Source organism: Kogia breviceps, chromosome 4 (assembly GCF_026419965.1).
Source record: "Kogia breviceps isolate mKogBre1 chromosome 4, mKogBre1 haplotype 1, whole genome shotgun sequence".
Classification (NCBI taxonomy): Eukaryota; Metazoa; Chordata; class Mammalia; order Artiodactyla; family Physeteridae; genus Kogia; species Kogia breviceps.
This window is the reverse complement of record NC_081313.1, coordinates 54180182-54207226: the sequence shown is the minus strand read 5'-3', so window position 1 is coordinate 54207226 and position 27045 is coordinate 54180182. Positions and strand designations below refer to the sequence as shown.

Sequence of the window (27045 nt, the reverse complement as noted above, 5' to 3'; positions counted from 1 at the left end):
ACTCCAACAGGAAATGACAATTGCTAGGAAGTACCAAATTTGGCAAGTTGTTCTTTGAAAAGTCCATGATAAAGTACCACATCATACAGTTCAATAAACTAAAACATAATGGAACTAAATACACACACACACACACACACACACACACACACACACACACACACACACGAAATGTAGAGATCGTACATGGTGGCTATTAAACAAAACACAAATTAGCAGAGCATGATCCTCATCAAGTTTACATGTAAATTCTCATTTGATTTCACCTTTCAGACAGATTTTTATATCTGAATGAGGAATGTTTTTTGGTTTTTGAATTCTGCTGTAGCCAGTGTACATGTCTGGAGAGCCAAGTCCACTCTTAAAACTGGGTGAATTTTAAGATTCCTCTACGACAAGCCAACACCAGTTTTTCACTTGGCTGAATCACCTTTCATCAAAAGAAATCAGTATTACTTAAGGAGAAAGAAGATAAGAAAGAACAGCAAAAGGGTCTAAAAGCGGTGGTGAAACCAAGACGTGTATTGTTTCAAAAAAAAAAGAGAGGAATCAGTCTTCAACAGGAACACCAATGAAGTAGGTGTCCCAGGTTGTAGAAAGAATTTTTGATGACACATCATAAGTGCTGCATTTTCCAGTAGTTCTATTTTCCCCCTTTGCCCTGGTGACAACGAGTCACACAGAAGAGAGCCTTCTCTCCCGACTTAGGCCCTTCCCAAATCACTAACACGGGCAGGCCTGAACAGTCCCTGGGCACCAGTGGTGTGTGGGAGATAGTGGCATGCCTCACGTTAAATGGTGCCAACGCCATTACAAAGCGCAAGATGAAACCAGCACACAGCTACACCTTTTGGAGTCCTTCTCCATAAAAGAGGATATTTTAGAGTTAGTGCCTGGAAGAGACGAATGGAAAGTTTAAGCTGAAACTGTGGGACTCCAGAGACTGCCCAAGCCAAGTATTCCATTACTGATGGAAGCAGCTTGGACGTACATAAAAAGCTGCCACTTACCTTTTAAAATGTAATACAAATACACAGAAAAGAAAGTATATGCAAAGTGTGGATCAATATTAAATCAAGATGCTTGTCTATTAAATTGTAGCTGAATCAAAACTTTAGTCCTGCCTAAAACAGTCTCTCTCATTCTTTCAAATGAAAAATGTACATTCTGGTGGGCAAAAATCTAACAAATCCCTATACTTTTCTTCTTTTTTTTTTTATGAAAGTCACTTTATTTTTATTTATTTATTTATTTTTGGCTGTGTTGGGTCTTCGTTTCTGTGCCAGGGCTTTCTCTAGTTGTGGTAAGTGAGGGCCACTCTTCATCGCGGTTGCGCGGGCCTCTCACTATCGCGGCCTCTCTTGTTGCGGAGCACAGGCTCCAGACGCGCAGGCTCAGTAGTTGTGGCTCACGGGCCCAGTTGCTCCGTGGCATGTGGGATCTTCCCAGACCATGGCTTGAACCCATGTCCCCTGCATTGGCAGGCAGATTCTCAACCACTGTGCCACCAGGGAAGCCCCCTATACTTTTCTTAAATAAACCTTATAAGCATGTTCATACTTTATGCTTATAATGGTTAATACTCTGAAGGTTTAAACTTCTCAAGTTCTATGGGCAAAACCATAACAAATGCTGGCTAAGATAATGCAGCTAAAAACTGAAATAAAGCAAAAAAAAAAAAAAAAAAAAAAGAAAAAAACCCACCACCACCAATTATGAGTTCCTTAATTTTGGAACACACCTGTTTAATCAGCAGTAGAGAAATTATTAAAAACACAGGTTTAAAGCCAAAGAGACCTGGGTTTTAATCTTGGTTTTGCCACTTACTTACTGAGTGTATTCTTGGATATGCTAATTAACTTGAATCCCAGTTTCTTCATCTGTAAAATGGGAATGATTTTAAGTGTAACAAGGATTAAATGAATACTGTATAAACAAACATGAGTAAGCACAGTGCCTAGAATGTAGCAAGCACAAACTAATGGGTAGCTATTATTAATTGAGAATTATTCATGTAATCTTTTTCATTATTATTCACAGATTTTAAAAATACCCAATTGCAATGGCAAATTTTAACACCAGAAATTATTATAAGACAGAAAGAATTCTCAGTACTTTTTTAAGGTGGCAAACCGGAAATATTTAATTAGGGTAGACATCTGCATTTTGCCTTTCTACATATAAAAACACTCAATATCTTTTCAGAAGTCATATCTAAATTATCATATGATTTTCAATACATTGTACTTTCTCCTTTAAGGACTATCTGAGTTATTTATTATACTCCAGTTTTCTGAATGTAAAAGGAAAGATGAAGTTGGAAGGATACTGAACTTGGTGGAAACAAGGATTTTTCTTCTGCAGGAGAAGGAAGGAAAAGAAATAGGGGCAACCGAAAATGGGAGTAGAAAGAGTAGATGTGAAAGTAAATCTTCAGCCGTAACTACACTATTTTCAGGGATAACTAGTCAGAGGGAATTAATAAGAGTTGTCAACAGATTTAAACAAGAAGTCTGCAAATCTTTTCAGACACCCTAAACTAATTAGTCTTTAATATCTTTAAGTTTATCTTCTCCCGTTTATCTCTTCTGCTTCACAGCTTAAAAACAAATGAAAGGGATCTGAGATCCTCTGCCCATTTAATTTATTTCTAAACAAGAGACTATACAGGAAACAAACAGCAGGCAAAGACTTTATTAAACATTACAGCTTCGCTTCTGATGACCTCAGCTAAAGCCTCTGCGTGGAGATTGAAATGCAAGATTACACTTCATCTTTGACAGGCTAGCCTAATTGTGATTCTTATCACCTAAATTGGAGTCTGATTTAAAGATTACAATTTACAGTGTACAGCAAATTAAGATTCTGGGCAGGAGATAAATGGGGAAGAGAAGGGGACACCCCCCTCTCCCCACCAGGAAAATAATTTATAGTTGAGTCCCTGGGATTTCGGAGGCTAATGGTTTATAAGGGAAGTTGATCCTTTGGTCTGTTGGCTTAGAAAGATTTTGTATGAAGTGTGACTGAGAGGCCCCAAAAGGGAAGGAAAGAAGGGAAAATCATGTGACACATGCCCAATGGGCCCTTGAGTTTCTTGGGTGAATGACTATTACTGAACATTAATTAGGACTCACACCTCCACACTCAGTATTTTACAGACATGCTTTCACTTATTTTTCATAGCAGTTCCTTATCACCCTCAGTTTAAAGGTGGGGAGACTGAGAGAAATTAAGTCATTTGGTCACAAAGCTCATGAATAGTGTCCCTGAGTTCAGCTTGGGCCTGTTTCTCTCCACCAGAGTCTACAAGTCCCAGTCAAGGAGAGAAACCTGTGATAAGTTTCCCTGAATTTCACACCAAGGCTAATTTAAGGGTAACTGTGGCAAGGGTGTCACATGACACACAGCTACTGGATGCTCCATCCTACAAGTGGGCAGCCATAGTACTTTCTGGTGTGTTCTAGTAAAATAACCCTAATAACACAAGCTTTTGAGCTTCCCCCCAAATAAACAAGTCAGTACATTGCCCATCACTAGAAAACATCTTGAACTGCAGATAATTAAGGTCATAAAGAGAAAACAATGGGAGCCCCATGAACAACAGGAGGGAGGTTGAGGCCCCAGGTGAGCCATGCTCTCTCCCTAGGGGCAGAACATGGCACTCACTTCTCTCCCACTTTTATCTGACAACAGATTTCACGGTCAAAGGTAGAAATGCTTAAAAACAATACAGCAGGCTCTTCCAATGTAACTTGAGAAACCCCCATCTCACAAGAATTGAAGGATCCTCTGATCAGGAGAGGGCAGAGGTAAGAGAGAAACTGGACAGAAGGACACTGCTGGGGAAACCAGAGACCAGAAAGAAGCATTTTGGTGGAGGCTGGAACCTCGCTAACTAACAGTGAAGAAGCAGGACATTGGCTGACCAAGGAGAGGGGGCGGAGGGCGGGGGGGGCACTGCCGAAGAGGCAGAGCTGTGCAGTGAGGCAGTTTTAAGAAAGCCCGAATGGAAATCAGAGAAAAGAACCACCAGATTCTGTTCCAGTAACTAAAGAAAGAGCAGGGTTTTTTCTCTGACAATTGTAAACATACCAGAAAGAACTGTACAGTGAATGTCCATATATCCTCATCCTAGACTCTATAACTAAAATTTACTATATTTAAATATTTACTATATTTATTACATATCTTTCCATCGGCCCATCTTACTTTTTTGGATGCATCTCAAAGTAAGGTGTAGAAATCGGGTGCCGTGGACTGAACTGCATCCCTCCAAATTCACATGTTGAAACCTTAACTCCCAATGTGAGGGTATTTGGAGATGCGACCTTTGGGAGGTAATTAAGTAGAGATGACATCATGAGGGTGGGGGCCATCACGATGGGATTAGTGCCCGTATAAGAAGAGACACCAGAGAGCTTCCTCTTTCTCTCTCTGCCACAGGAGAACACAAAATGAGGCACTGTCTGCAAGCCAGGTAAGGGCCCCCACCAGAATTCAACCATGCTGGCACCTGGATCTCAGATCTTCAGCCACATGAACGGAACTGAGAAACCAATTTTTGTTGTTTAAGCCACCCAGGATATGGTATTTTGTCACAGCAATCCGAGCTACCTAACACATCCACATGTTATACCCAAAGAGAGGAAAGAAGCTGTAAATCTAGAAAAAAAATTAATGCCAAATACAAATTCTACCGGTATTTAGTAAACATTCTCTGTGTCAGACAGAATACTCCCAAGGGCAGACGTTTAGGGCAGTGCTTCCTAAACTTGAATGTGGATTAATAACCTGATTCAGTAGATCAGGGTGAGGTTCAGGATTTTGCATTTGCAGCAAGCTCCCAGGTGATGCCCAGGTCCTCAGACCACACTTTGAGTAGCAAGGATTAAGAGTGAATCCACCAATCAGAGAGGAAATCCAGATCTCTGTGGGAGACAGATTGCCAACGATTAACCTCCACACTGATAACTTGTTGCGTAAATGTCCTGGCTTCATGGGCTGATCCCATGGCCCAACATCTAAACATGTGTCAGGCAAGTGAGGCTGCCTAACTCAGAGGGTCTGGCTATCAAATCTAATTAGATCTGCTCTTATACCCAGTTAGATACCAAAAGAGAGAGATTAGCATTTTTCTTCTCTTCCAAGGTTCTGGCTGATGGAAGGCTTCATTTAAAGATCACCAGCAAAATGCAGATCAAGTAGTGTGACCTTATTACTACTGCTCTGGATATGCTAATTAACTTGAATCCCAGTTTCTTCATCTGTAAAATGGGAATAATTTTAAGTGTAACAAGGATTAAATGAATACTGTATAAACAAACATGAGTAAGCACAGAGCCTAGAATGTAGCAAGCACAAACTAATGGGTAGCTATTATTAATTGAGAATTATTCATGTAATCTTTTTCATTATTATTCACAGATTTTAAAAATACCCAATTGCAATGGCAAATTTTAACACCAGAAATTATTATAAGACAGAAAGAATTCTCAGTACTTTTTTAAGGTGGCAAACAGGAAATATTTAATTAGGGTAGACATCTGCATTTTGCCTTTCTACATATAAAAACACTCAATATCTTTTCAGAAGTCATATGTAAATTATCATATGATTTTCAATACATTGTACTTTCTCCTTTAAGGACTATCTGAGTTACTTAGATAGTGTACTGAGTACACACTCAGTACACACTTACTGTGTACTGAGGTACACAGTGCATCTGTGTACCACTGTGTGGGGTGAGATCACGTGGGTCACAACTTGCCCAAGGTCCCACAGAAGTTCAGGACAAGGGCTAGAACTCAGTTCTGATGTCCACATCAGAGCTTTTCCTACCTTGCCACATTCAAGAAAACTCAGCTCTTTAAATTTAGGGGGTAGGGGGATGGTGGTGGGAAGGCAAGGATATATTAGAAAGGCTGACCTAACACATTACTACTAGTACTACTACTACTGATAGTTCCCATCTACTAGTAGTATTAGTTCCCAATACTACCGATAGTATTGAACAATAAGTGTTAGAAACTGCTCAATGCTTTATGTGCTTTATCTCATTTCGTGTGCAGAATCTTGTGTGGTATTATAATTGTCCCCATTTTACAGAGGAGGAAACTGAGGCTAAGTTCAGCAAGTTGGTCAAAGACACGCCAGCAGTCAGTGGTAAAGCTTTTAAAGATTTTAAAGATTTTAAAGAACAGATCAACTTCCAAGCTGGCCATAAAACCACTCCATGAACCTCATTTCCTCCTTAGGCAGACCTGCTGCATGACGCCATTCTGGAGCCATGAGAAGGGGGTGGAAAATCTTTGCAGGATACTGATGGTGAAGCACTTGGCAACAGGAGACACCCACAGCTACAACCCTTAGTGACGAGAGGTGCGTTTGTTCAACCTGAGCTTGGACTGGAGGGCCAGCTTCTCGCCATCACCTCAGCTTTATCAGGATTAAACTCTTGCCAGTCCACTCAGCCAGGCTAAATATTTTCAGGACAGCATTTATTAAATATTTTCTCATAAGGCTAAACTAAGCACATTCTTCCCCAAGGATGTAATGGGTTTTGTTTAGCTAAATATAGCTGGCTAACATCGCTTTCAGCAAGGTACAAATGGACTTATTTTCGTTAATCATCAGATGCGGAAAGGGCCCAGCAAAAAATTTACCAAAAAAAAAGTTTTATATATATATATATATATATATATATATATATATATATATATATATATATATATATAAACTTATATTTCAAAGATTCCAAAATGAAATATTAGTAAGTATATGAAAGGAGTTAAAATGCTCATGATCAAAGAGGCAGAGAAAACGAAAAAGATGACGTGTCTATAGGATTGGAAAGAAAAAGAAAATAAAGGCGAGAAAGACAAGGGGCCTGAAAATAACTGAATAGAAAATTCCCTATCAGCTAGCACAGAAAACTAAGAAGGGAAGATAGTATTTAATCATACTTTTTGATTAAATGTTTTTTTAAAAATCACTGATAGAAAGCTAACCTATCCACATATACAATAAAGGGTAGCAATTGTGAGTCAAAAGTAAACACAACCATTAACAATTGTGTGAGGAATCAGAGTTTTTAAAAAATAGAGCAATACTTTCACTACCTCAGACAAATGTGAGTAATTCTTGTGGGCTAATAAATTCTCTCATCTCACAATGTACAAAAATCAAGTGAAATGAACAAGAGGCTATTCACCTCTCAGCTAAAGAAATCCATGGACTTGTTCTGGATATGATTTTCTTTTTCAGGATAACAATTTTAGATGGGTCAATTTGGGCATCAGTGGATCATATCATTACATTCTCAAAAAAAAAGCACAGGGTAATAAATAGTACTATGCTTTAAGACTTATTTGTACCAGACTAATCTACCCTTTTTTAAAAAAAACTGTGATAGACAGGAGGTCCTACAGATCGACCAGAAGCAAAATATAAATCATACTGATTTTAGAAAGATATCTATGTTCCCCAAAAGATGATCAGAAGTGAGCTAAAAAATATAGGTAGGTGACATCTGAGGAGTGGGTGTATTTTTATAATTGCTTAAAAGTCAGCAGGGCTGACTATATCATAGTGGCTATGTCAAATATAACAAGTGGTCAAAGAAAGGGAATGAAGAAAAAAGTTAAGCTTGCCCCAGATACAGAAGGATTCAATCAGTCATTTTCATCAACCCTTTAGATTCTTGATAGAAAATACGTTGGTAACAATCTGTAGGTCGCACCCTGTTCAAACTTCCAGGGAAAAGTGGGAATGGTCAGAAAAATGCTCGTTTCCTACAATGGAGATATTGCAATACCTGTGATGTTATTAATGAAAAAAGGACCCAGTCGCCTCTTTCCTAACCACCAGAACAACCTATGCTTCACTTTGTTGCACCATTTCTGTCTTCAGTTAAAAGGGAAGTGATAGGGCCTGAACCACGGGAGCGAGTTTTGTACATTTTGTTCTGTTAGATTAGGCCTCAGTAACTTTATGAATTATGAGCTGTCAACCACTTTTTCATCTGCTATAGAATATGCTTCTTAGAAATTGTGGCTATAAATAAGTCAACAGATGTTTTTTGCTGGCTTCAACAGGAGCTTGGGTAATTTTTGAAAAGGGGCTAGGCGAAGTTAAGCAAATTAATCCAAAAGGCTGTATTAGCTTTCCCCCCATTGGTCACTTTTTGCATTAGCCTTTTAAAGACTAAAGACTTTCATTTTATTCTGTAAAATACTTTTTGGCTATTACTTGAACGTAATCTATTGGAGAAACTAAAAATCAGGGTCTTTTAACACATTGCATCCTTTCTGTGACTTCTGTTTTTTTTAAAAAAAAAGCGCTATTAAATGCCATACCTATGGTAGGATTATTATTGTATCATATGAAAAACAATTGAAAAGCCACTGTGTCATAATAGAAAAAGAAACAGATGATAGGTAAGGACATGAGTTCTAGATCTGGCAATAACAGATTGAGGAACTTGGGGGAAAACATTTAATATCTCTGGGTCTTGAAGTGGTAAAGTTTAGATAAGAAGTTCTAAAATAATTTCTAGTTCTTAAAATTCCATGATTTGAAGATTAAAGTCAAGGAGATCACATGGCCAATATAAAATACTAAATTGCATTTATTTACTCATGAATTACTCTGAAAATAACTCTATATTCCCTTTAGCCACCATATTGTTGCAAAGCTGGCAAAAATCACAGGCACCTGGGGATGGCTGGTGTTGCATCAAGCAACAACTTACTTCAAATATGGGGGGGGGATAAATTAAATAAATTAAGTAAGTGGGAAAACGGCAAAACTTAGTTATATTTCATTAAGATAGTTTCTAATTTCTAACAGGGAAGGGGAAACTTTTTTGAAAGTGTTTTTAAGTGAGATATAAACTTTCACTTTGCCAGGATGAACAGTAAATTCAAAAGAACTAAAACCTTTCTCACTTTTCTGTACGTGGATCTAACGGAAGACAAGTAACCACATGTTCTTAAAGGTACTCCAAAGCCACGGCTGCTACAAGTCAGGGAATGTAACACTAACTGGCTTCTATCTACCATGATTTAGGGGGGCGGGGGAGGGCAGATCAGGAAATTGAGAGTGAGGGTCAGGCCAAGAGAGGAAGGCAGGAGGGCTGAGCAGTCACTGGCCTAGATCCTGCTCTAGCCCCTTAGGTCATTTCCTTGAGTTACGGTAACAGCTTTGCAAAGTCCATCGGTCTCATTGTGGACGTGGGAAAGACTCGGGAGAGGTTAGATGGCTACGGCAAGATCGCTTGACTAGTGTTTGCCAGGGCAGATACCATGGCCCACATCTGTCTGAATCCAAGGGCCCTGCTCTTTCTACTTCACCTGTGATTTCTCCTACAGGGAGTTTTCTCCCGTTCACAATCTTCTGAGTTTCTGAATCAAGTTGCTTGTAAAGGCAGTTCCTTTCAACATCTTGAGATTTCCGCCCAATGCCCGGCTGGGTTCTAAGAGATGGGCGGGTCCATGCAAAATGAGCTGGTGATCTATGCTATGCAGTCAGTGAGTACAAATATCACTGATAAAAGAGGTAAAGGGGTGAATTAGATACTCAGAGGAAACTGCTCTGTTCCCCAAACCCTAGATCTTTGGGTTTGGGGAACAGAGCAGTCCCAAGTCCAGTACAACCTCTGGACTTGGGACTGGGACTGGCCATTCAGTCATTTGAAAAATAATTCATTCTCAAAAATGTGGCGGTAGGAATAATCCCAAATCACACAAGACCAGGAATAAAACATTCAAGACTGCCCTTAGTAGCTGAGGCTCTCATTACCACCATAGTAATAATAATAACGGGTAACATTTCTGTCGGGTACTGTGCTCAATTGCTTTACTGACGTTATTGGATTATGAGGAAGGTTTTATCAGCATCCCCATTTTACACAGGAGAAAACTGAGGCTCAGAGAGATGAAGTGCTTTGTCCAGGGTCACACAGCTGCTTCAGTCAGAGCCAGGACTTAACTGAGAGCGGTTTAGAGAACAAAACGGCACCTTCCTTGCAAGGGATCCTTCCGTACTAATTGTGTGTCATTCCCTCTGAGTGCCATAGGGCACGTGTTTTCTTTAAAGACTGCACCCTTCCTTGGTGCAGCCCAGTGCACTACTCTGGAAACTGCGAGGGCCAAGAGACAGACCATAGAGTTAGGAAAAAAACAAAGCTGACTAGAGTTCTCCAGTCAAAGGACAGACCTGGAAAGCAGAGAGCTCAAGAACAGCACTCCCTAAGGACTTTCCTGGTGGTCCAGTGGTTAAGACTCTGCACTCCCAGTGCAGGGGACCCAGGTTCAATCCCTAGTGAGAGAATTAGATCCCGCATGCCACAACTAAGACCCCGCGTAGCCAAATAAATAAATATTAGAGAGAGAGAGAGAGAGAGAGAGAGCTGAAAATCACAGTATGAGATGGACCATTTCCAAGGTCCTGTCTTTGACCAGGTAACAGTTCATTTTGGAAGAAAAGACACAGATATGCATGAAAAGAAATCCAACAGGATATGCAAAATAGTTGAGTTTATACCAGAAATTCAGAGAAAGAGAGCTTTCAGTACCTTTGATGGTGTGGTCCAAATGTAAGCCATATATATGAAAATTTTCTAATAGCCACGTTACCAGCAAAAAGAAAGAGAGGAAAGTTTAATCTTTTATCTAATAATATATACCCAAAGGACTATCATTTCAAAATATGATCAGTATTAAGAGTTATTAATGAGCTATTTGACATTTTTCATTTCTTTTTTTTACACTCACAGCACATCTCAATTTAGACCAGCCACATTTCCCACATGTGACTGTGACATGTGGCTGGTGGACCCTGTACTGGGCAGCACAGCCCTAGAAGGACAGCCTTCAGTTTGACTCGGTGTGAATTTGGTTATCTGCAGAAGATGTTAGCTTTGGGATCAAAACTAAAAAGATATACAAAAAAAGAACCATATTCCTTATATCCCAAAAGATCAAATAAGAGTTCTGAGTTTTTTACTTTTAGTGTGTAGTGAGTACACAGCTTTAACCCTACTGTGAAGGCACTGAGTCCAGGTTGACTGGGAGGGTTCATTATACACTAAGAACCTTCTGGAAGACTAGGCAGCAGAGGCCTGGTGTCCATCACAGTGCCTGGCCTGGGGTCAGGACATTAGGCGGACCTATAAGTCGGTTCTTCAGAAATGCCATGATTAGTAAAATTGCTTCATCTGGTGGCTCTCCATCTGTTACTGGTTACTCTTAAAATTTGCATTCAATGTGTCTGGGTACCTCCTGTTAGAGACAGGCTGCTGACTGCAGCTGACAGAAGCTTCCATTATCAAGAAAAGGCTGCTACAGTCCGGCTGTTAAGTCAGAAAATATGAGGTCTGCTTAGGTTCACATCCTGACAGCGTGAGCTGCAATAATTTCATTTATAAAATTTGGGATCGTTAACATGCCTGCTATTTGCTACAGGATAAATGAACAGAAGTCAGAATACAAGGGCGGGAGGTCAAAATGTCTACCTACTCTCACAGGCACAGGCAGGCGCCTTAGGGAGCGTTCTTTCTGATAAGATGGTCCAACGTGGGTATTTTTTTTACAGTCCAGCATCTTTATGTTCCAAGTTTCTAATACAACCACTCTTTCCAGAACATATAATTTAATGTATCCATTCTTATAAAACCTTGGAGACTATGTGTCAACTGTGTGGGTTTTAACAGTAAGTGTGTTCTGGACTTCAAACTTCTGCTAAAACACAGGGCTGTGGACAAGGGTGGAGAAGCTTAAGAGGAAGCTTGTGCTGTCAAAGGCCGTCTCTCCCGAAGCAGGTGCCATGCTGCTTGCTTCTAGTCCTAAATCTAGTCCTAAAACTTGACTTTGTCCAAGTACATGGAACATGACTCTTCAATCCAGCTCCAGATACTTCTTAAAAAAAAAAAAAAGTTTCACAGCTCAGATATCTGCTTTCGGTTTGATCCCAGAAGAGAAGCTGTTTCCTTTTTAAAAAGTCAAGCTGCTATTGTTTTCTCCAAATGTGAAATGTTTTATGGGTGGCAGAGGCTGGAAGTGGCAAGCAGCTCCTAACTCAGATGATGTGATAACATGAGAAAGAGCTAAAAGGCACTGAATCAAAACTTCTTATCAGGAAAGGGGATGAGAAAAGAACAGAAGTTTGCAGTGAGCCACCGGCTGAGACCTCTGGGCTCCCTCTGGGATACCTTCAGGCCTGAAGGCAACTTCTAAGGAGAGGTTTGCAAGAGTTTGCCCTTTGTAAGGCAGTTGACACAGAGAGTTTATCAAGGTAGCATGGCTTTTGAGGTGTCAGTGTGAATGGTTTTAGGGTTTGATTCTGCAGGTGAAACTCTGGTAGAATGTGCTACTTTATGGTGATACCCAGGAAACTGGCTCTCAGGAGGAAGTGTGTGGTTTGTAAAATTGCGTCCATACAGCCAGAGGAGCTTCACTTCAGATGTAAATCCATACTTCAAGGAAGTGGCTAAAGATCACCAAGAGAGTATAGGCTTTGGGAGGTCACTCCTGGAATGTGCCCCAAACTCATTGTACCAGGACACAGAGGATGTGATCAACTGACTGAATGCATTTATAAAGGGGTCCATTTCACCCCAAATGTTCAAGAATTTTTGTTCTAAGAGGACAACTGGAAGATGAAACTTAGGACAGATTACAATCCATTTGAGGTGCTTAATTAAGAGATCTTAGGCAGTTTACTTAATGTCAATGAAAGAGCAATCACTTTAGAATTAGCTTGACTCAGGTTCAAATGATACCTCTCCCTCTTTTCCACTGGGTGGTGTCTCTAGGCAGGGATCTAGAGCAAGGGTGTCAATCACTGGACCCTGTGATTTGTCAAGTGCCTGACACATAAAACCTTTTAATGAATGAATGTTGGACTCCTCTGAGTTGACTCTTTCTGGACTTTAGTTTTTTTCTTAGACATAAACTATACGGAGTGGCTTAAGATCTTTCCTAAGATCATTTCTAAGATCTTTTCAAGTGCTCTCTGAACAATGTTACGAACTGAACTTGCTGTTTGAAAATAATTGAGCAACTGTGTTACCTATTTCTGTTAACAGTACTGAATATAAACCCTAACGTAACGTATCACCACGATTTTAGCAACCATAAGTGATAGATCTTTCCTTACCCAGCACCTGAAGATGGTATATAAATAACTCAGAGATTAATGATGAACAATAAAAAGATGTTATGGTGTTAGAAAAAAAGAAAAAACCAAACCAAACAAACAAGCAAAACCCTAAGTAACACCATATACAGTGAATGTTTGAAAAAGTCAGTTAACCTGTTCTGCAAAAATAGTCTAACAAAGGCAGTAGAATACTGTTTTGCAGGATGCAAGTAAACGTATCATAACTTCACAGAGCAGTGAAAGCCCCCTTCCCCATCCTAGCCGACTGTCAAGACTCCATTGCTCCATTGCTCTGTATTTAGGGTCTTTCACAGACAGTAAGCCAAAGGCATGAAAGGACCAACATGGAATTACTAAAGGTCAGGCCTGTATTATTGGGCTACTCCTTCATGGTAATGTCTGCATGGTAGATGAGAGGCGGTGAAATGTGCAGGTAGACGGAACTTTGGGGACAGCTTCTACTGTCATCTATCATATTTCCTTGAGTTATGAACCCCTTTACTTGCTCTTATAATTCAAAATACTGAAGAGGAGAAAGATGAGACAGGATGTGGAGGTGAGCTGGGCTTGGCTGGGCCCTGCAGCCCTCATCTCTTCCTGGGGCTCCCAGCTCAGACTGTGAACTACGCAGTGGCCTACGTACCACATCTGCTTCTCCTTGGTGTAGCCACGCCCTGAGGAGGCCGCTCTCTACCACAGGACAAGTGCAACCCCACCCTGGCCGGTCATCAAGCTACAAGTGGCCTGGTGGATGCACCGACCTTCTTCAACAGGGCAAGGCCTCGACACAGCTGAAAACCAGGAGGCTTGTCCTGAATGTCTCCATCTTCCCTTCCTAAGCCTTCTTCTCAACTTGGCAATATTTTCCTTCCTCCATTATCTCACTCTCTTGTTAAGCCTCCTCCCCAAGCCATGAGACCACTCAGTGCCCCGTGGTCTCTCTTGTCGTCCACCCCCTTCACTCCCCCACTCACCCCCGCCCCTCCCACCCCCTGCTCAAAAATCAGTCTCTTATGAGGGAAGGGTCTGATAATCACACTGAAATGGAAATGACAGACAAAGCTTCATGTGTCACGTCAGAGGGACACGGCTGATTTTAACAGGGTCTGCTTGCAGAATTCTTCTATAGAATTCCAGGCATAATCTTCTCTGAAAACATACACCCACATATATGGTCCTTTAGTACTTTGCTATGAATGGATCATGAGATTGGGTCTAATTAAGGTCATTAAAATGCTCCAGTTCATGGTGGATTTTGCAAAGCTGAGACCAGATGATCATTTAAGACACCCAGCCATGCTCGCTGTTAGTGCTTCAACAACAATCCACTTCACACCACAACAGTAAAAGAAGTGTGACAATAATGCCTTCAATTTCTAGACCCCTTATAAGATTACAAAATGATTTTATATGCTTTTTCTTTTTCTTTTTTTTTTTTTTTTGTGATCCTCGAGAGAGAAACTAGATAAAGAGAAAAGCAGAGGGGAGTGGTCAAGGAAGGCAGAGAAAGACCGGGTTAATAAATAAGTTCAGGGTATTATCATTTAAGACCAGAAAAACATCCAGTTGGGGTCATCAAAGTTGTTTTGAACGATGTGCTATATGGAATAAACAGCTACTTGGTTTTAAAGATTACAGCGAATACGTCCCTATGAGTTCAGTGTCCCACTGCTTGCAACCAGGTACTTCAGAAAAAAGAGTAAAACCACACCACAAAGGCATTCAGTTACCGAGCCTGCAAAGCCCATGTCTTTGTGGTTTTTGAAGATGTTATCTGCATTTTAATGCAAAATGTCTTGTAGACCAAAGTCCCAAGCACCACTCTTGGGAATTCTGCAAAGCATAAATAATGTTCCAGTTGACATAAGAACTCTGATGAACATGTGTATTGTAATCTCTCCATTATAAGAGTGATTAAAGACCACAGACACCAATGCTAGAAAGGGGAGTAGCTGCTTCACACTGACAGCCAGCATGTTTCTCTCTTGCCCTCAGTTTCCAAATTATAAGAAGCAGCGCAATGTGGACAAGTCAGGCTGGGATCCTAAAAGAATACTATGAAAGTAGTGAGGCTGAGAATCAAAATGAAGATACATACAATCATTTTAAGCACGCTTAGATGTTTTCCCCAAATCCTACTATCATTATAAAATCACTAACCCATTTCCCCTAAGGACTATTTCATGGAGCATGGCTTCAAATTAATGCTTGATCCGTTAGGGTCAGGAAGAAGTAGCTAACAAGTGACATTTGTTTACTCCATTGCTGAAGTAGATGATGAGTCTGAATCAGAGGCTGACCCGGATAAAGATGCTATTCGCATATAGCTGGGTCAAGAATGAATACCTCCAAAGACTCTGGAAAAGCCCCGAATTCACTGTTTGTTCCCGTTCAGCACTAGCTTCCCTTTATCAGCAAGAGTGGGCTATTCCTTTCACATCTGTGGCAAGGAAAAAGCTTTTATCCGACAAAAATTTTGAGAGTACTATAAAGTGAGTACTTTGCAAATCAGAGGCCGATACCATTCTCCTTTGGTAATTTTAGAAAATTAGATGCTGTTAAATTTCACCCCCCTTTAGAAGTTCAGGAGTTAAGCTCTAAAATGCTTCTGGAGCCACCTAGCGACTAACATTCCATTCTAGATTTATTCCCCTTGAAGGATTTCTCTCCCCAGCAAGTACAGCCTCAGGGCAGCATCATATCCATTCGTGGCCTGACTCATGTCAACTAGGGACAGAGGCAAGAGAAGGATTTGGAGGTTACCCAGTGGAAAATTTAGGAGTAAGATTCCGGAACCTCAGGAAACCCTGATTTAATTTAAGATACTGCTTCATTTGCCTTGTTGAAAAACAAAGACTGTACTTATGCAATCTACTTTTCTGTATTATATAAAGTTTTAAGACCAAAAAGAAACATGATTGATTATAGGTATGAACCATAGCTAAGTACTTCCAAGGGTGTCTTCCCTTAAATCACATTAAAATTGTACAAAGTAAGTTACAGATGGTGACTAACTCAAACAATTATCAGTCTATGCAGACCAACACCAAGGTAAGAATGACTTAAATGTTAAACTCATGTTCAGGAAACATACCCATAACCCTGTCCTTAGAATTCCTGATCCAGGGCCATTTTTTTAATTGAAGACTTCACTAAAGCAAAGTCGTTGTAAAGATACCCTTTTGGATACAGGTCTAAGATGAAAATACCTTATGATGATTCCTGCTTTATGAAGAGATTCCAGTATCCCAACACGACTTTTTTTCTTTTTTTTCCCAATTTGGACTAGATGATACCGATAGTCCTAAAATTCCACTCAAAATTCTGTTCAGTAAACTTTCCATTTTCCACCCTAATTAAAAAGGGGAGAGGACAAGAGAAGGGAACTGACCATACGAAACACTGCAACATCTAAACAGTGTACGTTTAGAGTTAGGACGCAGATCATTCTTTTGTCAAGAGCAAATCTCTCCTGGTCCACTTCCTACTTGCTGACGGTGCCAGAAGAAAGGGCATTCACAGAACCATCCTCAGAAGCTCGCCCCAACGCTGGTGGGTCAACTGCTTTATATCACATCCAAGCGTGCAGGCTCCCATTCACTCGCCACATTTATGACCAAATGGCAAACATTTCAAAATCACTCAAGATTCCAGAAAGGTTACGAAAACAAACCAAAAAAGGGATGCGTGGGAAAATAAAAAGACATTAATAGCTCTTTCTTGGAATGGCTATCGATGGGTTTATACTTCATTGTTTTCAGTCATTCCTCTGACTAAATAAACCTTCCACCTGCTTAGTCAACTGCTGAGAGAATCTGACTACACTACAAGTATGAAGCACGCGCTTCATTTACCGTAAAGAGCTCGGACGAGGCAAATGCGTGCAGTTGGAACTAACTTCTGCCACATTTCGTCCATCCCCCAACTCCTGAAGATCTCTGAAAACGCCTCCATAAGTCCCAGCTGTTTTCAGTGAAGAGCTGATGTTGAGAGCATCTCATCTAATTTACTGAACTATCATTCTATTTAAGACAGGATTCTGAATCTTTTGTTTTTTTTAAGTAAGGACTAGATCCATTTATTTTCAAGTCAGATAAATGACCCAAAGATAAATTTAACTCTTTTAAACACAGTAATATTTCACATTGAATGTGCTCCTGAGGCCAGGGGAACTGTTCTTTCCTTTCCGAAAATTTCTCTCCAAGTACTAACAAACCCAGTTTCTTCCCAAGAATATTTGTTTTCTATCTCTCTGAGTCGAGTTTTAAAAGGGCTGGAACCTTTCACAAGACAGAATAATTCCATTTGCTAGTTGGCTCTTTCTCCGAGACCAGCTCGAATCCTATGGGACACATAAAACTTTGTCTGAAATGTAGGATAAGTGTCATGAAACATACTTGGGAACTGGGAAACCACAGCTCAAAGCATAAACACAAAGATATAAGTGAAGACCCACTTTGAATTCAAACTAAAACAAGTGGAAATACCACCAGCCATAATTCTTTAGCCAGGGAAACAAAAACATTCAAGGAAAAAGTATGCACATTATCAGTAATTTGGGGAGGAAAAACAGCAAAGCAGATAAATAATTAGTACTGCTAGGAAGAAGGGACAAGGTAAGTAAATGCACATTCACCCTGAATTACTGAAGCGAGACATATAGTCAAGTTTTCCCATCAAATACTGTGTCGGGTATTATCTGGGGGAAAAACCCCAAACCAGAAGAAGCAGAAAGATGGACGCTCAGGAAGAGAGCAAATCGAGGTAGATTTTACAGCTACCGTGCGCTGTCTGGCAGCTGCCACTGGATGGCAGCAGGATGTCACATAGGTAAGAACTGCTAAGCGTTAGGACGGGTCACTCCACACTCCTAACACGCTCTGCCCCATAACCTAAGGCTTCAGGAAATAAAAAGTAGCTCCTCTCCACAAAAAGGCTGGGGACCTCCGTCCTAGAAATTGCTAACCTTTGTTCTCATCACCAGCAAGTCCTGCAAAAAATACTGATTTACTATAGTACAGAATTGGGGACTGAAACAAATTAAACCTTCTAAATAACTTCTAGGATTTTGAAATTCAGAAAACACTCTCTCTCTCTCTCTCCCCCTACAGTTTACTATTGAAACATTATCATCCCAGGCCCAGTACAACAAATTGAAACCACATTTTATTCTACTTTTTCTTGTTAACTTGATGGCTTCACCACACTTTTAAATGCTACACACTCCCCTCCCTCTCCCTTGGCATTTGATCCCTCTTTTTTTTTTGGTGAAGTCAGTAATCTCACCAGCGACAAGCTTTGCTTTCAATAAGTCTATCTGCCAACTTAAACAGCATCTCCTAAGGCAATGGAATAATGAAAGACACATGTAGGTACTTGCCTGTCATCAGACACCAACACCTCAAGTCGGCCTGAAATCGGGCCTGTAATTCTGAGGATCCTCAGGTTCAGGACCAAGAGTGGTCTACCAAGGTCTAGGTCTTAGTCTAAACAGCAAATGAGAGATGCAAGGGGCCGACCTTTTTCATCTCTGCTGGACTTACTGTGGGACAAGGCACAGCTCTTCCCATCCATGGGAGATGTGAGGCATTGCTCAAACACTTGGCAAACCTTAAGGTCTTAAGACACCACATCGTGAATTCTGCCTCATTCCTGCCAGTGAACTTGAGACAGGGCTTTCCGAGCCCAAACGCATGATCCAACCGGAACATCTCCACGGTCAGCCATTCCTTCTGCACACGGCCAAGGCTGCACCAAATCCCCAGCAGGGTGGGCCCCTGCAGACCTCCGGATCTCAGGCCCTCCTTGGAGGACACCGAGTTTCCTCCTCTCTCTCTCTCTCTCTCTCAATGCTGTCCACTTCGTGCCTTTCTCTGGATAGAAAAGACTCGATTTTCAAACTTGCAAAGTCTGAAAAACAGACTAATGAAAAGGCTGGAAGATTTGAAAGAAAGTTGTTCTAGCCCATAAGAAAGGCCTCCTACTTTTGGCAGCTGGTTCTACCATCCAAAATCGGCGAATGGATGAATCCTGGGCTCCCGGAACTCGCCTTTCCACACAACCCCAACCTCAACCTACAGACTGACTCTGATGCATTTCCTGTGAGTGTCAGTCAATGGCTCACGAATATCCAGCCCGTTAAGTTCAGCCAAATAAGTAAAAACCTCGAGGACCAGTAGGGCTCAGAAAGACATATTCATTATAAATTTTTTTTTTTTTTAAACATAGCAGGGTACATTGAAAAATCAACTCAGAAACACTGTTTATGCCCTTCATCTGCTGAACCAAGAACCTCTGGGTCATCTCATGCACAGCAGGGCTACCAAAAAGGTTTTATCAAGAATACATTTCCACCATACATTATTAAATAGCTATTTAAAAATCAAATCTAGAATCCAGGAATTTAAACCTACCTTAAAGAATCACCTACCTTAAAGAACCTCCCTGGCAAAAAAAAAACCTAACCAAACAAACACCACAAACCCTAGGATAGTTTAAATGGGATCCTTATCTGAAAGCAATAGCAGTAGCCCATTGTATGCTGAGAGGTTCTGAAGATAAATCTTTAATACCCAAGAGGTGATTATTGTGTCAGGAAATTAATCATTCCCCTTGCTTCCCTAGTCCCTTGGAGAGTCACAGGGCAACAAGTTGATGGAGCAGCAGGTATATACATAAAAGGTAAACACACACACTTCTGATTTAAAGGACCTTTTCGGATATGAATAAGGTTCCCTTTAGCTCGGTGGCACTGGTAAGCAGGTTTTGAATTGTGTAACCTCAAGAATCCCCGTGAGTCAATTCAAAATCCCCAGCAGCCTTGCTGAGGACACACAAGCATTAGCAAAAACCAAACTCTCCCATCGCCGCTGAATGTCAATACAGGAAGTCTCCGACTTACATATGGATTGTGTTTCCCAAGCTCATTTGTAAGTTGGTTGTGCAAAACTTGGAACACATTTTCCCCCAGAAATGTTATAAAAGGTGGTTAGGTCCCCAGATTAGACCACCGAAGTCTATTTCACAAGTTATTTTCAATAGCTACATTGGTGATAACTACAAATGAGCATATTTCAGTGGCATCATGGGTAATTGAAATTTTAGTAAATAAACATGGAAACCTAACCCACTTGTAATAATTTCTGTATCTAAGTATTTCAAGAGCAATAGGAATAATCCAGTCCTCCCCTCTTTGTCAGTGTTGTCAGAGGTGCAGGAGGAGACGGAGCAGGGAGAATTACAACGGGTGGGAAGCAAGGGTCAGAGGAGACCTGGCAATGCCAGGAAGCAACACGTGGGTTCTTCCCATGCTGGGGACTGTCACTGAGACCCCAGACTCTGTGAGAGGCTACCCACTCCCTTCTCTTGCTTGTACAATCTGAGGAGGGGGCACTGCAGCCCAAGCAACCTGTATCCCAGAGAGAAGGGCAGTGATGCAGGAGAAGAGCTTGTGGCAGAGGTGAAGGAAGGCACCTCCTTCCATTTCGGAGGTTCACTGTTGACGCAGCGGGGTGGCTCCAAGCTCATGCCTTTTGCTTCCCTCTACTAGGTTTTGGAGCTTCACTGCAGGCGGCGAGGTTGCTTTATTCATTACAGTGACCGCAGCATTCAGCCCAGTACTCGGCATAAAATAAGCGCATAATAAATGACTTGGAACAGAGGGACCCGGGGAATCACCTCCAGTTCTCTGGGGCAACAACTGAAAGTCACTGGCCTGAGCTGGGTATTCATTTACCCATCTGAATAATAAATATTATTAATTGGTAAACAAATACCATCTGAATATAAATGACTATATTCATTTACTCACCAAATCGTCTACCAACTGCCTTCTATGTAGAATGTTCAAATGGTGGCCTGATTGAGAAAGTATCTGTGTTAACTTCTTTCCCCAGCAGTTCCCATTCAAAGAATATTTGAAATGCTTGGTAAGTGATGCCTATAAACACCTATTAAAATGCAGCTTTATGGGAGGTTAAATCATTATCGTAGTAGTGCAGTAACAGGAGCTATTGGGGAAGCAGAATTCCTAGAATGGCCTGTTGGACTAACATGTCCTTTGGAGAGAGAAACTTTAGTCATGAAGTCCAACTGCCTAATACAATATTCTTTATAAATGAATTTGAATTTAATTAGTGTGATTGTGTGTGTTTAAGTACTGGATTCTGTGACAGGACCTCTTAGTGCCAAGGCAGAGCATTTGGGCAGCGTTGGAAAAGCCCAGTACATCTGCTTTCATGGGAATAAACTACAAAAAAGACCAAGGAGAGGTAACCACTATACAGAATTGATGGCTGAAAGAGTAGAATTTTTAAAGGGATAAAATTTGGATAGTTGGAAAGAGCATAAGTTAAGGAGGGAAGAGTTTCACGTGTGCCTAATTCCACTCTTCTTTAATGGTAGGAACCCCACCAACTGCAACAGGAAAATGACTCTGAATTTTAAAAAATGAGTAAGCATATATTCCTTTTCCTAAAGGAAGGGACAAAAATAGAAGAGAAAGAAGGTATCATTACTGGTAAATGGGCAGGTCTTTACAGAAGGAAATTACACAAACTGTCTGTAACAATGCATTTTAACTTTCCTACATAAAAACACTCAGGTCTTAAATTCTTTGACAATGTTCACAAAGGTACCTTTTTCTCCTCTATCTCAGCTTTTCAAATTTTACAGCAACACCAGGTATAAGCCTACTATTGATGTCCATAGGAATCAGCTGGAAAATATAAATATGTTTTACCTCCTTCAAAAAACATTCCTTGATTTATTATGGCCTCACTCCAACCACTCTTCTGTTTGGTTTTTGTTTTTATTGTGCCTACTCATTTAAATTCATCAATATGTTGGTTTATAACAGTTTATATATATATTTCACACATATATAGGTGTACTATGTACAAATTAAAGCAAATAACATATGGTTCTCCCAATTTTCCTTGTACCACCTCTTCTTTAGCTGTTAGAGTACTTAGTTCCCAGTGTTGGGGGGAGGCGGGAGGGCGGTATTGGTGGTAAACAGGCTTTGTCAAATTAATTAACCAAACAAAAAATGCCAACAAAGGGCATCAAATGATTATTTGGGAAGTACCTAAGATAAAAACGCTTAAAATTTCAAATACAAACAGACACATGAGCAAAAAATAAAGAGAGAACGCAGGAGCAGTGATGGCCTTAATCCTGAATTTGTTAGGATATATACCTAAATATACATATGTATACACACAATCACTGATAAAACACTTACTATGTAAATTTTAATAATCTCAAGATGTGAAGGATGTGTAGATATTGAGGACACACAGAGGGAAGGTGGATTTAAGATGGTATACTATTAACAATAAAAAATTGCTACACTGTTGTTTTATAATTAAATACAAGTATTCCTAAAATTTCAATTTATATACACATAATATTGGGGGAAAATTATTAAAACGAACATTTTCCCAGTGTGCAACCACTTGAGACTTTTCAACAACAAAATATGAACTTTTAAAAATTATTATTATCAAATGTACCTTAAAAGGATGTTTGATGACACTGGAGAGAGAGCATCCTCTATATAGCGCTCGTCATCTGGGAAAAACAGATCCTGGCACCAAGAGGAACGAAAGGCCCATGTCACCAAGCCCATCCCATTTCGGTTGGACAGGAAATGCTGGATTTCAAAGCCTGGACTGAAGGGAAGTCCAAACTAACAATAGAGTTAGAAAAATGCTTTCAAAATCAAGCTTCCAACATTTGTCCAATTAAAAATGCACTTATCCACTTAATATTCTATTACAGTGTTATTCTGACAGTCTCAAAAAATATGCTTTCAAAAGGGATCCTGAGAGCAGCATACCTCCTCTCCTGAAACATCTGCTATAATTTAATGCTACTGGTGATGCGAAGTTCAAAGCACAGAATAAAGATTCTCATCAAGTCACACATTTTCAAATACCTCAACCCAGAGCACCATCGAAATAATTGTTTTGATCACACTCACTACCTGTAAGAGTGGCAAACTTTTTTTTAGTTTTAGTTCTTTACTTTAACCAATAGGTGGCAATCTTTATTGCTAAGACTATTTAGGCAAGATTCAGTTGAGAAAGATTGTTTTCCCTTCCTCCTGTCAAGGCTCAGAATTTTTTTTTTTTTAAACGAATGAGCTATTTGTTAAATGATCAGCAATTATAAAAGTGAAAGAGTTGTAATTTACTAAGGTACTGTAATTTTGGCTTCGTAAGAGAAAAAGACGGCCTGAAAACCTCCTCACAAAGAAACACACCAAAAACACGACTTTTTTTTTTTTGGGACCCAGCATGGTTTTGGCAGTATTATTATCTTCAAGTACAGCAAACAGAAAGTACACAGTATACACAGATGGAATATTAAAGACTCTGAAACGGCTCTCAACCAAACGGTACAGGTAATGAAGACATACAAATGTAGAAAGAATGCAGGAGTTATAACTAGAAAACATCTTCAAAGCACTATTTCAGTGTTTTTGAGGTTTGTTTGGTTTTTTTTTTGCTTTTGGAGGCAACACTTACACAGTTCTTTGGCAAATTCACTGCCCTTTTCATTGAAACTGAAGTGAGTTCAAGTTTATGTCTTACAAAGAATTGGTAGCACTACTGTTGCTATCTAACTTATGTAACTCTGCTGTAATTGAACCTCATTTCTTCTTTGGATAGCCTCAGAGAAGCTAAAAAAGAGTTCATTACTATGGAGACAAAACACTTCTTCAAATAATTTTCAACTGTTTAAATCAGCCCCAGGTCTTTATTTCCTGCAGCTAAACAATCTCAATTCCTTTCATTTCCTTCAGGTCTAAACATATCACTTAAGTCTAAGAAACAATTTTGTATGTGTGTGTGGCAAATGTGTTTTTTATGTTTTTGACTGGCATCAATGAGTATTTGGTTTTCACCAAGAATATTTCCTTTCTAATACTCTAATTAGTATTTTAGGGGCTTGCTTGTAATGATGATGCCTCACTGAAATCCTTGGCTTGGTAGCGTGTCATTAATTCTGTTTTACAGATGATAAAACCAAAGTTAAGTATGTCACTGTCTTTAGGTCACACAGCAAATTAGTCACAGCAATTAGGACTAACGGTTGGCCAAGGGCATTGTTCAAAGCCCCGAGATGCCCAGCCTGTGCACAAGGTCTCCACATAAGCAAGAACAATGAAAAAGGACACTGAACAAAAGTGTGATGGTTGCTTTGGTGCTCCTGTAACATCACTAACTAACTCATTCTCCTGTGCAGCTTACACACACCCACAAAGGCCAAAACTTAGCCTATGCAAAATTCAACCATCTTAAAATTAAAAAAAAAAAAAAAAATGATCCGAATTCCTAAACTTACCAAGAATTCCTAAACTAGCACTGTTAAATACATTCACTTACAACGCAATAAATAATGATGAAATATAATACGGATTTGCACTACAGTAGTCCAAAATTTTCCTCCAACCCAGAGGCTACTTTGAGCAGAAAACAAGAGATAGTTAAGAAGACCCGCCACATATTGCACGCTATGTTCTTTTCGGATGCTGCAATGTATTTCTTCCTTTTGAAGACAGCAGCTGAGTCTCTGAGAATCTACCCGAAGCAGAGTGACTTGGATGCCTGATTTAATCCGGCAATTAACTGTGAGTCACTTCACCCCTGTTTTGTCCGCTCAATAACAAAAATAATTCCTTGTGCCACAGGGATGCAGGGTGGTTAATAAAACTGCACACTACTTTGGATTCTTAGAAATTGTAAGACACATGGGATGTGTCATGCAATGGAATATTACAGAATTTTAGATGATGTTCAGTTAAAGCTATTATTTCTTACCTCTAGTCCCACTGATTGTCAGGTTAGATCTGAGAAGTTCTGAACAAGCGCATTTTTCTAAAACATACGGTCTTAAGACTATTCTTAGAAAACAAGAAAGAAAACTTAAAATTAACAATGGATCCGACTAGTCAACTACTCAGCGAAAAGTAGCATTGATATATTCAGCATGAGCTACAATACGGTTACAGCAAAAAACTCTTCTTTGTACCACAGAAATTTAACTTATGATTTGACATAAAATATGCAGTTAGAAGGAAAGTTTTCATAAGGACCGCTGAGTGAGCTTCATGTTCTAATTCAAAAAAATAAATCCTAAAGTCTGTAATTATGACCCATTTAGGTGAGAAACTTTCAGCACATGCTTCCTGCTAAGTCCCATTGACTGAAGAACAGAATTTTCCATCTCTCAGTCCTGCACCTATGCGAACACTCCTCACAACTGTGCCCCGTGCCGATTCTTTTGTTTTTCTACCTAACTAGAAGAAAAAAAATCTAGGCGAATTATTCCAGTGTTATAGGTTTTTATGTAGAAATAAAAGATCATCAAGGCTCAGTGGTTAACAGGATCTGGGTTTGCCCTGGATAAGCCACGCTGCCGCTTATACGCTTCTGCCAAATCCACAGGAATGCAATCTTAGTAAAGATATAATTAATGCAGCCACAGAACACTCCAAATTAATGCTTGAAGTTAAGCTACAGCTGTTTAATCTTCTCACTGTAAGAGACCAGAATACCTTCTAGAAGAGCAGGAAGTAAACAAGAGTAAAGAGGGGAAACTGAAGTTACTCAATTGTCCATGAAGTTTAAGGAACCATTTTATGAAGTTTCAATTAAACAGTCTCTTGTCACTGGTCCATGAGGTTGTTCAATGGCAGACTCTTTAGAATCTGGATCCCAAAACTAACTTGCTTCTCTCCCTGAGCCACCAAAATTAATTGAGCACTTGCTTTATGCTAAAGCCCTGGGGCTGGGAGCTAGTCTTAATGTAGCTTCTTTTCAGTCAGCAGATCAAACTGCCCCTAAAGCAAAAGAAAGTCTGAACAATGGGATACATGTGTTTACCACAGTTGGTTGTAGAGTCCCACTGAAGGAAAGAACAGAATTTTCCATCCCTCAGTCCTGCACCCAAGCAAATACACACTTTTTAATTGTGCTTTGAGCTGACTGATTTATCTTCTACCTAACTAAAAGAAAAAAGAAAAAATCAAGTCGACTTATTTCCATTTTAAAAGGTCTTTATGTAGAAATAAAAGATCGCTGAGGATCAGTGGTTAACAGAATGTTCTCCAGTGAACATTCTGGGGAAGAAAGAAAGGTACAACTATTAATATGAATTCCTGGTGTGGCCCCAGACCACCTCTCTCCTCCATGATGAACTGTAATCAGTGACCTCTGTTGACAATTGGCTATAAATTACAGAACCGCCCAGGCTCCAGAGTGAAATGATTTATTTAGCTACAGCTATGGTAGAACAGAACTTTCTGCTTCCTAACCCCACACTCTTTTAATTCACTGAAACTTCCCTTCAAAAATGTTCTAGGTTACGACCTTCGTGGATGGTGTTCCCAGAGCTGAATTTTCTCTGAGGAAAATCCTCTCATCTAGTTGGAGTTCATAAGAGAGGATACATTTTTTTAAAAAAAACAGGAAACAGAACATCAAAACCTTTCAAAGTTTTATGTGTCTGGTTAGAGCAGAGGGACAAATCTTTTCTTAATCAAAATTATACTTTACGAGTTAAGAGGACCTAGTAGGTTTACAAGCCTATCAGAAGTTCAAAAATAACAATTCTTCTGATACCAAGAACAGAAATAAAAGTTACGTTTCACATAACACAGAGGCAAAGGGCTCAAATGGGGGCCTTCCTCTTTCATCGTGGCCTTTTGTAAATATTGCGACAGTGGACCAGTGGGAATTCTGGCAGGAAAAAAAGTCCCATCAGAGACTGGCTTTTTGTTTAAAAAAAAAAAAAAGCCTTGCTCATGCAGAAAATTCTTGCTTTTTCCATTATGTGGTGTCTGGAGGAGGGTGGGAAGAGGAAGGCTTCTTTCTATAT

At 40.0% G+C, this 27045-nt stretch overlaps 1 protein-coding gene across 6 annotated transcripts in view; it reads right to left on the bottom strand.

Annotated features, from left to right (window-relative positions):
- The window catches only part of PIK3R1 (phosphoinositide-3-kinase regulatory subunit 1), a 562712-nt gene that overhangs the window by 32895 nt on the left and 502772 nt on the right, over positions 1-27045 (bottom strand). Inside the window, exon 1 of one of the 6 annotated variants that reach the window (XM_067031070.1) lies at positions 18539-19112. The exons of the other annotated variants lie outside the window; for them this stretch is intronic. Within the exon in view, the coding sequence (XP_066887171.1) occupies positions 18539-18545 (7 nt within the window). The 5' untranslated portion in view covers positions 18546-19112. Of the gene's footprint in view, positions 1-18538; positions 19113-27045 lie in introns of those variants that run through there. 6 annotated transcript variants of the gene reach the window in all.